At 43.4% G+C, this 11,045-nt stretch overlaps 1 protein-coding gene across 1 annotated transcript; it reads right to left on the reverse strand.

Annotated features, from left to right (window-relative positions):
- Positions 1 to 1,057: 1,057 nt before the first annotated feature.
- On the reverse strand, positions 1,058 to 4,096 carry LOC311318013 (C-X-C motif chemokine 11-like). Its single transcript, XM_084449194.1, has 4 exons — positions 4,002 to 4,096; positions 1,962 to 2,085; positions 1,579 to 1,668; positions 1,058 to 1,388 (listed from the first exon to the last, which is right to left on the reverse strand). Exons 1-4 carry the CDS (start codon positions 4,060 to 4,062, stop codon positions 1,307 to 1,309), a joined length of 357 nt encoding a protein of 118 aa, XP_084305320.1. The 5' UTR covers positions 4,063 to 4,096; the 3' UTR covers positions 1,058 to 1,306.
- Between the last annotated feature and the right edge of the window lie 6,949 nt (positions 4,097 to 11,045).

Raw genomic sequence — 11,045 nt, forward strand, 5'->3', positions numbered from 1 at the left:
TTTTCAATGGTGAAGTCATCACTCATGTGAAACATTTTAAATATCTAGGAATCATATTAGATGAAAACTTGTCCTTTAAGAAGTGTATTAAAAGGGTCATAGGGAATGCAAGGTTCTATCTGAACAACCTCAAGAGCGTCAGGCACCAGTTACCTATCTGCTTCAAAGCTATATGTTCATGCAATAATCTTCCCACACTTTTCTCACTGCATAACAACTTGGTCACAGGCAGGTATGACAACACTAAAGCCTGTCTACCAACTATACAAACAGACACTGAAAGTACTAGACAAGAAGCAAAGGGATTATCATCACTGCTACATCCTCAAGAAGCATGAGCTACTCAGCCTTGATAATTTTTTGTTCTATTCAAACAACTTGCCTGCTGTACAAAATAATCCACAAATTGGCGCCCCCTCCCCTTAGAGAATGCCTGTCCTTTTCCAGTAGTGGCAGTACTGTGAGGCCTAGGGCATCCTCTAGGGGTGACTGGACTCCACAGTTCAAAAAAACCTCATTTGGGCAATCAGCATTTTCAATAAATGTAGTAAGAAAATGGAATTCTATCCCTGCTGGAATCAGGAACTTGGGCAGTGTGGCACAGTTTAAAACAAACCTGAAATCATGGCTACAGTCAAATCAAAGTCAACACAAGTGAGTAGTATTGGTTATGTAGATTGTACCGTATTGTAATATCATGATGGTGTATTGTTTTTATAGGCATATATAGGTTTGTATAGTCATGATGGTGTATTGTTTCATAGGCATGCATGTTATACTACTAAAGTTTGTAATGATGTTGAAATGTTATGATGTTATGTAATGTAATGTGTATTTTAAATTGTATGGCTTAATCCATGTGTAATTTAGCAGCTGCTAATTCTGGTGCAATTGCCTTTTAACTGTGCGCTGTCCCTGTTAAACTAAACAATAATGGAAAAATTTGTTTCCACTCATACAAAAATACTCTGAACATAGCTGTTAAGTTAATAGCCAACTTTAAAACTGACACACACTCAATCTTTATTTTCTGATTACTGTGTACAGAAGGTGCAGAGTAGGAAAATATGTAAAATAAAATGTAATTAAAGGTGAACAAAACATCATATATGACAACATAATACTATAAAATATAAAAATATCATCATAAAATAGAAAAGAGTGCAGTCTTTTAGTTTCGTAAAAGTTTAGTTGAGTCACAGTTGATCTCCTAAGGGCAGAGCAGAAAGGGAGAGTCAAGGAGAGAGAGAAAGAGAGAGGGAGTGAGTGAGAGAGCGAGAGAGAGAGAGAGTCAACGCAGACTGAGTCAGTTGTCAGAGTCCCCATTGGCCCCAATGGAAATGGCCGTGGTGGTTGGTGAGGGCCGGGTAGGGGAGGTCTTCTTCTGCCTATGCAATCAAATGAAACAGGACGTTAGTGACCCTCATTTTGTTACTCGCATGCATTTTACTGTTTAGTCGCAGAGCTTTGCAGTGACATTTTCAGGTTTTCTTCAACAAAAATGTTGTCGTGTTAGAGGTTTTGCGACTGTTGTGAGCAGCATGAGATAGAAAATCAGGCATACAGTGACCTACTCACGACACAACAGACTTCATAAGCTTCTCCAGCACCGGTAAATTGGGATCCAGGCAGTACTGAACTCTGCCTGACCCTGTGTCCAATCTAATACTGGAAAGAGATGGGAAACATTTACTTCACCTGATATCAAATCATCCCACTAGTACAACACAATGAATCATCCCACCAGTACAACACAATGAATCATCCCACCAGTACAACAGAATGAATCATCCCAGCATTATAACAGAATTCATAAGGACTGGACAGACAGATGGATCAACCAACCAACAGATGGATAGAAGAGAGACAGACTGATGGAGGAATAGACAGACGGACAGACTGATAGAGAGACAGACACATAGGCAGATAGATTGAGACGTATCAGTGTGACATGGACTTACATGGCCTCCACTTTGTCACAGGAGTTTGAAATGGGATGGATCTCGATATCCACAATTTTCCCGAGCCTGCGTTGCGGAAGCCTGCCATTGACATCGAGGCAGAGACATCCCCCGCTGCTTGTGTCTGTGGGCGGAGTCATAGAGGCATAGAAGTTTGAAAACTCATGATATGAACAGAGCAATGTGATATCCAACAAGTACACAGAGTAGATGACAAGTGTTATACTTTTGACAATTTGGATGTGTTACTGATTCATACATGTATGCATTCAATGGAAATACTGTTTAGACAGACAGATGGACAGACAGACAGATAGGTAGGCTACTTGATTGTTATACAACATCTAGTTCCAACCGTGCATTGTGATTGGCCAAGAGGCATTCAGAGCTGTGCAAATAACAATTATATACCAACGGGCAAATCACCGGTCTCACTCTGTAAACACTGTCAGCTGCGTTAAGTTGCCATAGCAATGGTATACAATGGAGAATTATTTTGGTTTGCGGATAGCTGAAAACAACGTAGTTCAGCAAAATTGAGCACTACAAAAATATCGTTTTGAAAAAAATATTTAATGACACTGCAGTCCTAACAGAACACTCGACGTTGTGCTTCATCGTTATCGTTACCGCAGAACAGCCGTGCCAATAATCACAATAAAGCATGACCTCTGTGTGTTATAGCTTAATTCTACAACGGGGAGTTTGGATACTTGATTCTGATTGGCTAGCAGCCGTTGTAAAATTAAGCAATAAACCACGAGAGGCTGTGTGTTATAGTGATTTTATAACAGCTAGGGGGCGTTGTTAGAACCCCCCTAGCTGTTATAAAATCACTATAACACACGGCCTCTTGTGGTTTATTGCTTTTATACAATGGTTAATACAGCTATTAGTGTAAAACAAACACACAGCAATATAAAATATTAAAGGCCCTATGAGGAGTTTCGGGAAGCGGAAGTGTTTTCCGCCCAAAAAGACCACATTTCCCATGAGCCTCCTCGCACACTGTCGTAAACCTTAGCTACCTGAGCCGGGTGTTTTGAAGACGGAACGATGGCCACCGACGAGGTAATTACATAGGTCTTACTAGTAATGTTACTTTTGACAATATATAACAGTATATATATGCTCGCGCTGTCTCTTGTCGGCGGCGTAGGCTACTGCAGTAAATCGTTTCGTCATTCCAAGGAAGTTCTGGACGACCCGACCACGAAATAATCTAAAAATAAACTACATACAAGAAACAACATTTGTCGAAAATGGACACATAAACAAGTGTGGGTAATGTAGATTCACCCACATTAAAATTAGACTGTTTCATAACCAAAAATAAACTCCTCAGGGTCCCTTTAACATTTATTAAAAACGAAGCATCATTCCCTCAATTCCGCTGAGCAAAATAGTTCCTCTAACAAAAGGGTTGCCAGGCAACAGATGCACAGAATGGAATGTTCAGTTGTTTAAAAAAAAACACAATGATAGGCCTACAATGCATTGGATCAAATGGGAGGCACATTAATAGCCTACTGAAAATGGAATGATATGCGGTCCCAGGTGTGTGTTACAAAGTATTTTAACACGGCTTCCAGCCAATCAGAATCAAGAACCAATAATTGAATGTTAGCCTACTAGCCTACTGTGTGTGTTTTTTGTGAATATGTAGTAATGTATGTAGTAACCGTATGTAGTAATATGCAATCTATAGAATATGTAAGCAATTGCCCACGAGAGGCAGTGGGTTACACAGGATTTTACAACAGCTACGGGCCTAACAACGCTGTCGCGTCGGACCTAACAACGCCCCTCAGCTGTCACAAGTCCCGTTTAACCCAGTGCCTCTCATGGTCAATTACTTAAATATTCTATAGATTGCATATCCAAACATACAGTAGGCTTAATACACTTTCTACAATATAGTAAATAGCAAACAACATAGTAATAACAAAGCTATAACAGTGATGGGTGTAATGATTTTCTAAGACTACAGTAATGACATAGTAAAATAAAGTAATAATATAGTAATTACATATCACTCACGTTGGGCAATGGCAACACAGGCAATGACTGCGAGCAGGAGGACTCTGGTTATCATGGCCATGGTTGTGTGGCGTTCGTACAACAGTCGTCTCTGGTCGTAATGGTAGAGAGAGAGAGAGTCTCTGCTAGTCAGACGAATGACGATGTAATGAGAGGACAATGAGAGAGAGAGAGAGAAGCTACCGAGAGGGGAGGAGAGACAGAGGCCTCTTTAACTGGAACATCTCGGAGGTCTGCGCCTCCTCTCTCCTGTGACCAGGGGAAATTTCCTTCACAGGAAACTGAAACACGTTGACAAACCACAACGCTGTATCCCCCAACCCAACCACAACGCACCACCCCACCTAGTCCACAACTCAAATGTACTGTAGGAAACTTTATTTACTCCTACTGCTTTAAACTTTATTTACTCCTACTGAGGTTCTCCCATAGATGCAGTTTCATTTGAAATGCCATCATTGAATCTTGCATTTCAGTGACCAACTGCTTTTGACCCTGGGGTTACATTCAGGGCATTGAGGTGCTCCATTACGTCAGTGCCAGACACTTTTCTGTTTGCTTTCCATGAAACGAGCTATCTCAACGCGGGTATCAGAATTAGAATTTGTTTTATTGACATGCAGTTTTTCCAATATACTAGGAATTAGCTTTCGGACGTGGTGCATAACATGGAGACAACATTGGACAGGGTGCAGGGACGAGTGTATGTGTGTGTGTGTGTGTGTGTGTGTGTGTGTGTGTATGCAGAATGTGTGTACAGCGTGATACAGTATGTGCTTGTGGTGTGTCCTATACAGTACATTCAGGCCATGTGCAAGTGTCTCTCAATGGTGGTTCTCAATGGTGGCGGGGTCCATGGTGAGGCGAGGGGGGGTCTGAGGGGGACACCAGCCTCGATGAAGAGGCTGGTGGTCGTGGGGAAGAAGCTGCCTCTGGCGTGCGGACGTGGTCCTGATGGACCGCAGCCTCCTTCCTGCCTGAGGGGAGTGGCATAAAGAGATTGATGCTGGGGTGGGAGGGGTCGGCCACAATCCTCCTGGCCCTCTTCAGGGTCCTGAAGTTGTGCAGGACCAGGAGGGAGGGCAGGTTGCAGCTGATCACCTTCTCAGCAGAGCGGATGACACGCTGCAGTCTGACCCTGTCCTTGGCTGTAGTGGCGGAGTACCAGATGGTGACGGAGGTGAGGATGGACTCGATGGAGGTGTAGAAGAGTACCATCATTTTCTTTGGAAGTCTGAATTTCTTCAACTTGCTCGGGAAGTACATCCTCTGCTGTGCCTTCTTCGCGAGGGAGATGGTATTTGGTTCCCATTAGAGGTCCCAGGAGATAGTGATAAAATCTTCACTTTCCCCCAACTCAACCAGCGCACCCCCTGCAGAGTTTTCCTCCAATAAAAGTTACCTGGATTGCCAGTGATTCAGGTCCTGTGAATGAACAAAGTTCAGCCTATTGGACCGGACGTAATTTCCCCACGGGGATGAATAAAAGTTGGTCTTAAAGAAGTATGTATGTATGTGTGTGTGTGTGTGTGTGTGTGTGTGTGTGTGTGTATGTATGCATGAATGTATGTATATATTTATGTCTGTCTGTCTATCTATCTATCTATCTATCTATCTATCTATCTATCTATCTATCTATCTATCTATCTATCTATCTATCTATCTATCTATCTATCTATCTATCTATCTAATCAAGAAAAACTGTAACTGCCAGTCAAATTTTGTATTCCTGGAAATTCTCTAAGCCTTGCTAGTCAAGAGGACTGGTCACAGAAACATATTTCAAATGTAAAACAAATGTGTTAGCTTCACAAGCAGAAGTGCTATACAGAAGTGTTTATGTGTCAGTGCAGTAGCTGCTTTAGCTATATTTTGCCAGTGAAGTCGTGCACTTACAGTCGCCCAGAGTGCAGGCCGCTTTGGCCTACATTTTATTGCCACGGGTAGTTTCATGTAGGCTGTGGATGCGGAGTACCAAGCAAAACACACTTTTTTTCAAAGAAAAATAGTTCGGGAGTGCATCTGGTGTGTAGAATAATAACCCACAACTGCTCAGGAGGGGGGGGGGTCTTGTAGAAAGAAGTGGATATTCAGGCACACATGTAGGAATTTTGAAGTTAAAAAGCCTTTATTAATAACCCTTTGTTTGACACCCTGACGAAGGCCCGTTGGAGGCCGAGATGTGTTGTTGGATTTAAACATGATTTTAGCTCCATTAATAAAGTTTTTCTCTTCAAAACTCCTACTTGCAAGCCTGGATAAGCGCTTCTTTAAACATAACTTTTTATTCCTTTTTCAATTGTTGTTGATTAGCCTTCTAGTTCTCCTGTAGCCTACCTAGGAACAAAGTGAAATACAATATATGCTGTCTGATAGCCTGAATGGAAACACTAGGTGACCAAATACCTCTGATATCACCATGCTGCTGAACGGACTGATGTTTGAAAAGTAGTTTACCATTTCAAAACAACATTTTGACAGTTTAGGCCTATCGTGTCAGATTCCGTATCTCTATGAATAACAACATTCTAGCTCTAACATGACCATGGGCCTATAGAATTATGTTATCATGATGTTTCACTAAGTATTTTAGCATTTCAGACCCCATTTCCTACATTTTCAGCCACTGTGAAGTTACCCTCTGACTCGTCATTGACTATGAAAAAGCAGACTTGGCTGCATCGGTGGTCTAACGCTCCTGATCTGAACGTCAGGTTCCTACAGAGTCAGGCTTGCTGTATCTGGTGTGTGGTTAACACCTCTTAAGCTCTCCTTCCTACCTGCCAATGTGTGCAAAAAGTAGCTTCTGGAAACAAGCGCATGACGTTTTTCTCCACTACATGAGGTCTTGACTGATTTAAATACATGTACGTTTTAGTCATTTCATTCAGCAGAAACCAGAGTAGGCCTTATTTACAATAAGTAGCCTACATTTGTGTGAACCCAACTGACTGTACATCCCAGTCATCGTCAGTAAAGAACAAGTGACACCCGTCTAGCAGTGCTAGAACAAGGAAAGATATTTATTTATATAACAGAACCATGATGTTAGGGGTTTGGTGGGGGTGTTGACCTAGTGGAAACTAACCCGCTGTAGCGTAAGGGATGTGGACCAACATGTACCAACAGTTAAAGTAGACAAAAGTTAGGGTATCAGTGAGAAACCTGAGGGTTATTAAAGTATTACTATTGATGTTAATAATAACCCCACCCCCGTCGGGTCCTGAAACCTTTTCCTGTAAATAAAATAAAAAAAATAATTTAGTAAAAGTCCAAACACAAAATATTCCCATTCAAAAGTTACATTTGTATTCTACTGGATGGTGGCCATCTTGGATTTCTGACAACGACACCCACTAATGATCAAAATTTAAAAGAGAGCATTTCAATTTTACAATAATCAGCAGGTGTATGTTTCCCATGCCAACAAAGCCTGTTTGATCATTTTCAGAGAAAGAGAGAAAGAGAGAGAGAGAGAGACATACAGACGGAGAGAAAGAGAGATTACACTATTAGAAAGGAACATTTAGGCTTCTATCTGGGACATTACAGACCTGAAAAGGGCTCTTTATGGAACATTTCATTGTTCATTAACACTCTTTTATAGTTAAAGATAGTTCTATTCAGCTTTTGTGTGTATGAAGTTGGTATATAACATAAAACCATCAATCAGGGATGCTAGTAAGTAATGAATGTAATGAGGGTCCTGTATCTAACATCAACATACAGTAACTGTTGTGTCAAGTCATCAGATCTCTCTCCCCATCTTGTTTACTGCTTTTCTCAAAAGCTAACAGGATATCACACTGCATCATGACGAACAGAAAATTGACCACAGCACCAAACCACACTGCTAGCAGAACACGACAGGAGAGATTAAACTTGGTGTCTATGGTTGTGAGTTCAAGCCCTGGTTGATGCAAAATAAACATGCTAATGCCTACTCAGGCATTGGACTGTTTGGATTTCAGAGAAAGGATTTTAAATATATTTTTAAATTTAAGTATGTTTTAAATAATTAGGGTCCAGGCAGAGACCCTCATGTATTTGTCTCCTCCTTCCTCTTCCTCTGTGAAAGGCCTGGCCCTGACCCAGCGCTGCGCTGCAGCAGTAATCTTGTTGGGGTCATTCTGAGTCACATTGCACAAACACACACCATCGAATCAATATTCTCTGTGAACGCTGCATACATGCTGTCATACGTGCAAGCGGGCCAAGTGTTTTCATACCTCTGTGTACCTGGGAATTTTGAATGAATAAACAATGTTGGGTTAAAATGGGTAAAAAGGGAAGAGAAGGGCTATTTAATCCCTGGCACATCAGAAAACTGATATTACTGCAACTAATGCCAGTTCCACCCATGCACCCCCTCAAAAGTGCCGTTCTGCGCTTCAGACTTCAATCATGATGCCCCTCCAGAAGTCCAGCTCATTTGCAGCTAGTACACTCTGCCTCAAGTCCAGCAGCTGTAAACACAATCAACACAGAGTCAGTACTGCTCAATGCACAACACATCTACTAATGTTAACAAAAAATGTGTGTCACATTGACCAACAATATTATTCATCTTCTTCTTCATTCTTCTTCTTCTAACAGTGTATTCATATTTGTACTACAGTACAGTCTAGTAAATCTTAATATCCTCTTTCTGTCAACTGTGGGCTGAACGGCTGCTGCCTGAGCTACAAGGTCCAGTTTGCGGTACCGGAAGTTCCTGCGTAGTGTCTCGTAGTAGGTCTTACAGGTGGCTGGAAGACAAAATGCGTAGGTAACAGAATTGGCCACCGTAGAGTAAAAAAAACAAAACACAAAGTACAGTAAAAACACACATACACTGTTACATACACAGCTAAAAGGTGCTGAGGTATGAGTAGGGTTTATAACAGGTTTATAACTGGGCTGCTCGTTGGCGTTTGACTGGCCTGTGCCCATTTCGTCTTCCTCCTCCACGTCTTCCTTGGCCTCCTGCTCTTGCAGCGTTTTTTGGATACTGGATATAAACTAATAAAGCTTTTATTAACATTCATAAGCAGTTCATAAACTGTTAACAAGTTTCTTATAAATGTATTATAATCTAACAATAAACTTATTTATAATGCTATTATTAACATGTATAAATATCTTATTAACACATATTAATGTTAATATATTGCTAACAGGGCAGTGTCAAAGAGAACTGTACTGGATACACACATTAGGCTCCCTACATCCTATGGGTTTAAATGCTGACTTTGAGTGTTTTGCGATATTCTGACATTAATAGGGCTGTAGGCACTGTACTTTATGACTGTTCTCCTGATGTCTGTACAGTTCCTCTACCCCTAACAAAAATCGAGGATTTTATTGTATTTATATTTTGTACAACTAGGTGGCGTTGAAGGCGGTGGGCACCGACCGACCGGACCCAGGCGGCAAAGGCTGGCTCTGGGGACATGGAACGTGACCTCGCTGGGGGGGAAGGAGCCGGAGCTTGTAAGGGAGGTGGAGCGATACCAATTACACCTGGTGGGGCCAACCTCCACGCACAGCACCGGCGCCGGAACCAAACTCCTGGATAGGGGTTGGACCCTGTTCTTCTCCGGAGTTGCTCACGGTATGAGGCGTAAGGCAGGTGCTAGCCCCCAGCTGAGCGCCTCTGTGCTGGAGTTCACCCCAGTGGACGAGAGGGTCGCCTCCCTGCGCCTTAGGACTGTGTTGGGGGGGGACTCTGACTGTGGTTTGTGCTTATGCACTGAACAGCAGTTCGGAGTACTCGGCCTTCCTGCAGACCGTAAGTGGAGTCCTATTTGGGGCTCCTGCAGGGGACTCCACTTTTTCTATTGAGGGACTTCAATGCGCACGTGGGCAATGATGGAGAAACTTGGAGGGGCGTGATTGGGAGGCATGGCCACCACAATCTGAACCCGAGTGGTGTTTTGTTGTTGGACTTCTGTGCTTGTCACGGTTTGTGCATAACAAACACCATGTTCGAACACAAGGATGCCCACAAGTACACCTGGCATCAGAACACCTTAGGCCGAAGGTCGATGATCGATTTCGTTATCGTATCATCTGATCCAGGCCATGTGTTTTGGACACTCAGGTAAGAGAGGGGCAGAGCTGTCCACTTATCATTATCTGGTGGTGAGCTGGTTTCGATGGCGGGGGAAGCTTCTGGACAGACCTGGAAAACCCAAGCGTGTAGTGAGGGTGAACTGGGAACGTCTGGAGGAAGAGCCTGTCCGGAGAGATTTCAATTGCCACCTCCAGCGGAGCTTCTCAGGCATCCCTGTGGAGGTTGGGGACATTGAGCATGAGTGGTTGGTGTTCAAAGCCTCCATTGCTGAAGCTGCGGCTGGGAGCTGTGGCCTGAGGGCCATAGGTACCTCAAGGGGCGGTCACCCTCGGACACTGTGGTGGACAGCGGTGGTCAGGGAAGCTGTCCGACTGAAGAAGGAGGCCTTCCAGGATATGTTAGCCCGGGAGACCACAGAAGCAGTTGCAGGGTATCGACTGGCCCGGAGGGCTGCGGCTTCGGACGTGACCAAGGCAAAGCAGCGGGTGTGGGAGGAGTTCGGAGAAATCATGGAGAAGGACTTTCGGTCGGCACCAAAGTGTTTCTGGAAGACCATCAGACACCTCAGGAAGGGAAAGCGGGGGACCATCCAAGCTGTATACAGCAAGGAGGGGACACTGCTGACCTCAACTGAGGAGGTTGTTGAGCATTGGAAGGAGCACTTTGAGGAACTCCTCAACTAATCCACCCTCTACGATCGAGGCAGAGCCGGAAGATGATGGGGGGTCGTCAATTTCCTTGGAGGAGGTCACTAAGGTAGTCAAACAATTCCACAGTGGCAAAGCCCCAGGGACTGATGAGATCCATCCGGAAATGCTGAAGGCGCTGGGTGTTGAGGGGCTGTCTTGGTTTACACGCCTCTTTAACATTGCGTGGAAGTCTGGGTCAGTGCCAAAGGAGTGGCAGACTGGGGTGGTGGTCCCAATATTCAAAAAAGGGGACCAGAGGGTGTGTGCCAATTATAGAGGCATCACATTACTCAGCCTCCC

This window comes from Borostomias antarcticus (genome assembly GCF_949987555.1).
Source record: "Borostomias antarcticus genome assembly, chromosome: 14".
Classification (NCBI taxonomy): Eukaryota; Metazoa; Chordata; class Actinopteri; order Stomiiformes; family Stomiidae; genus Borostomias; species Borostomias antarcticus.

Excerpts from the sequence above, each read along its gene's own strand:
- LOC311318013 (XM_084449194.1), bottom strand. The coding sequence starts at position 4,062 with ATGGCCATGATAACCAGAGTCCTCCTGCTCGCAGTCATTGCCTGTGTT. Across the intron at positions 2,086-4,001 it reads CTGTGTTGCCATTGCCCAAC|ACACAAGCAGCGGGGGATGT; the intron begins GTGAGTGATATG and ends CTCCGCCCACAG. Across the intron at positions 1,389-1,578 it reads CTTATGAAGTCTGTTGTGTC|GCAGAAGAAGACCTCCCCTA; the intron begins GTGAGTAGGTCA and ends TTGATTGCATAG.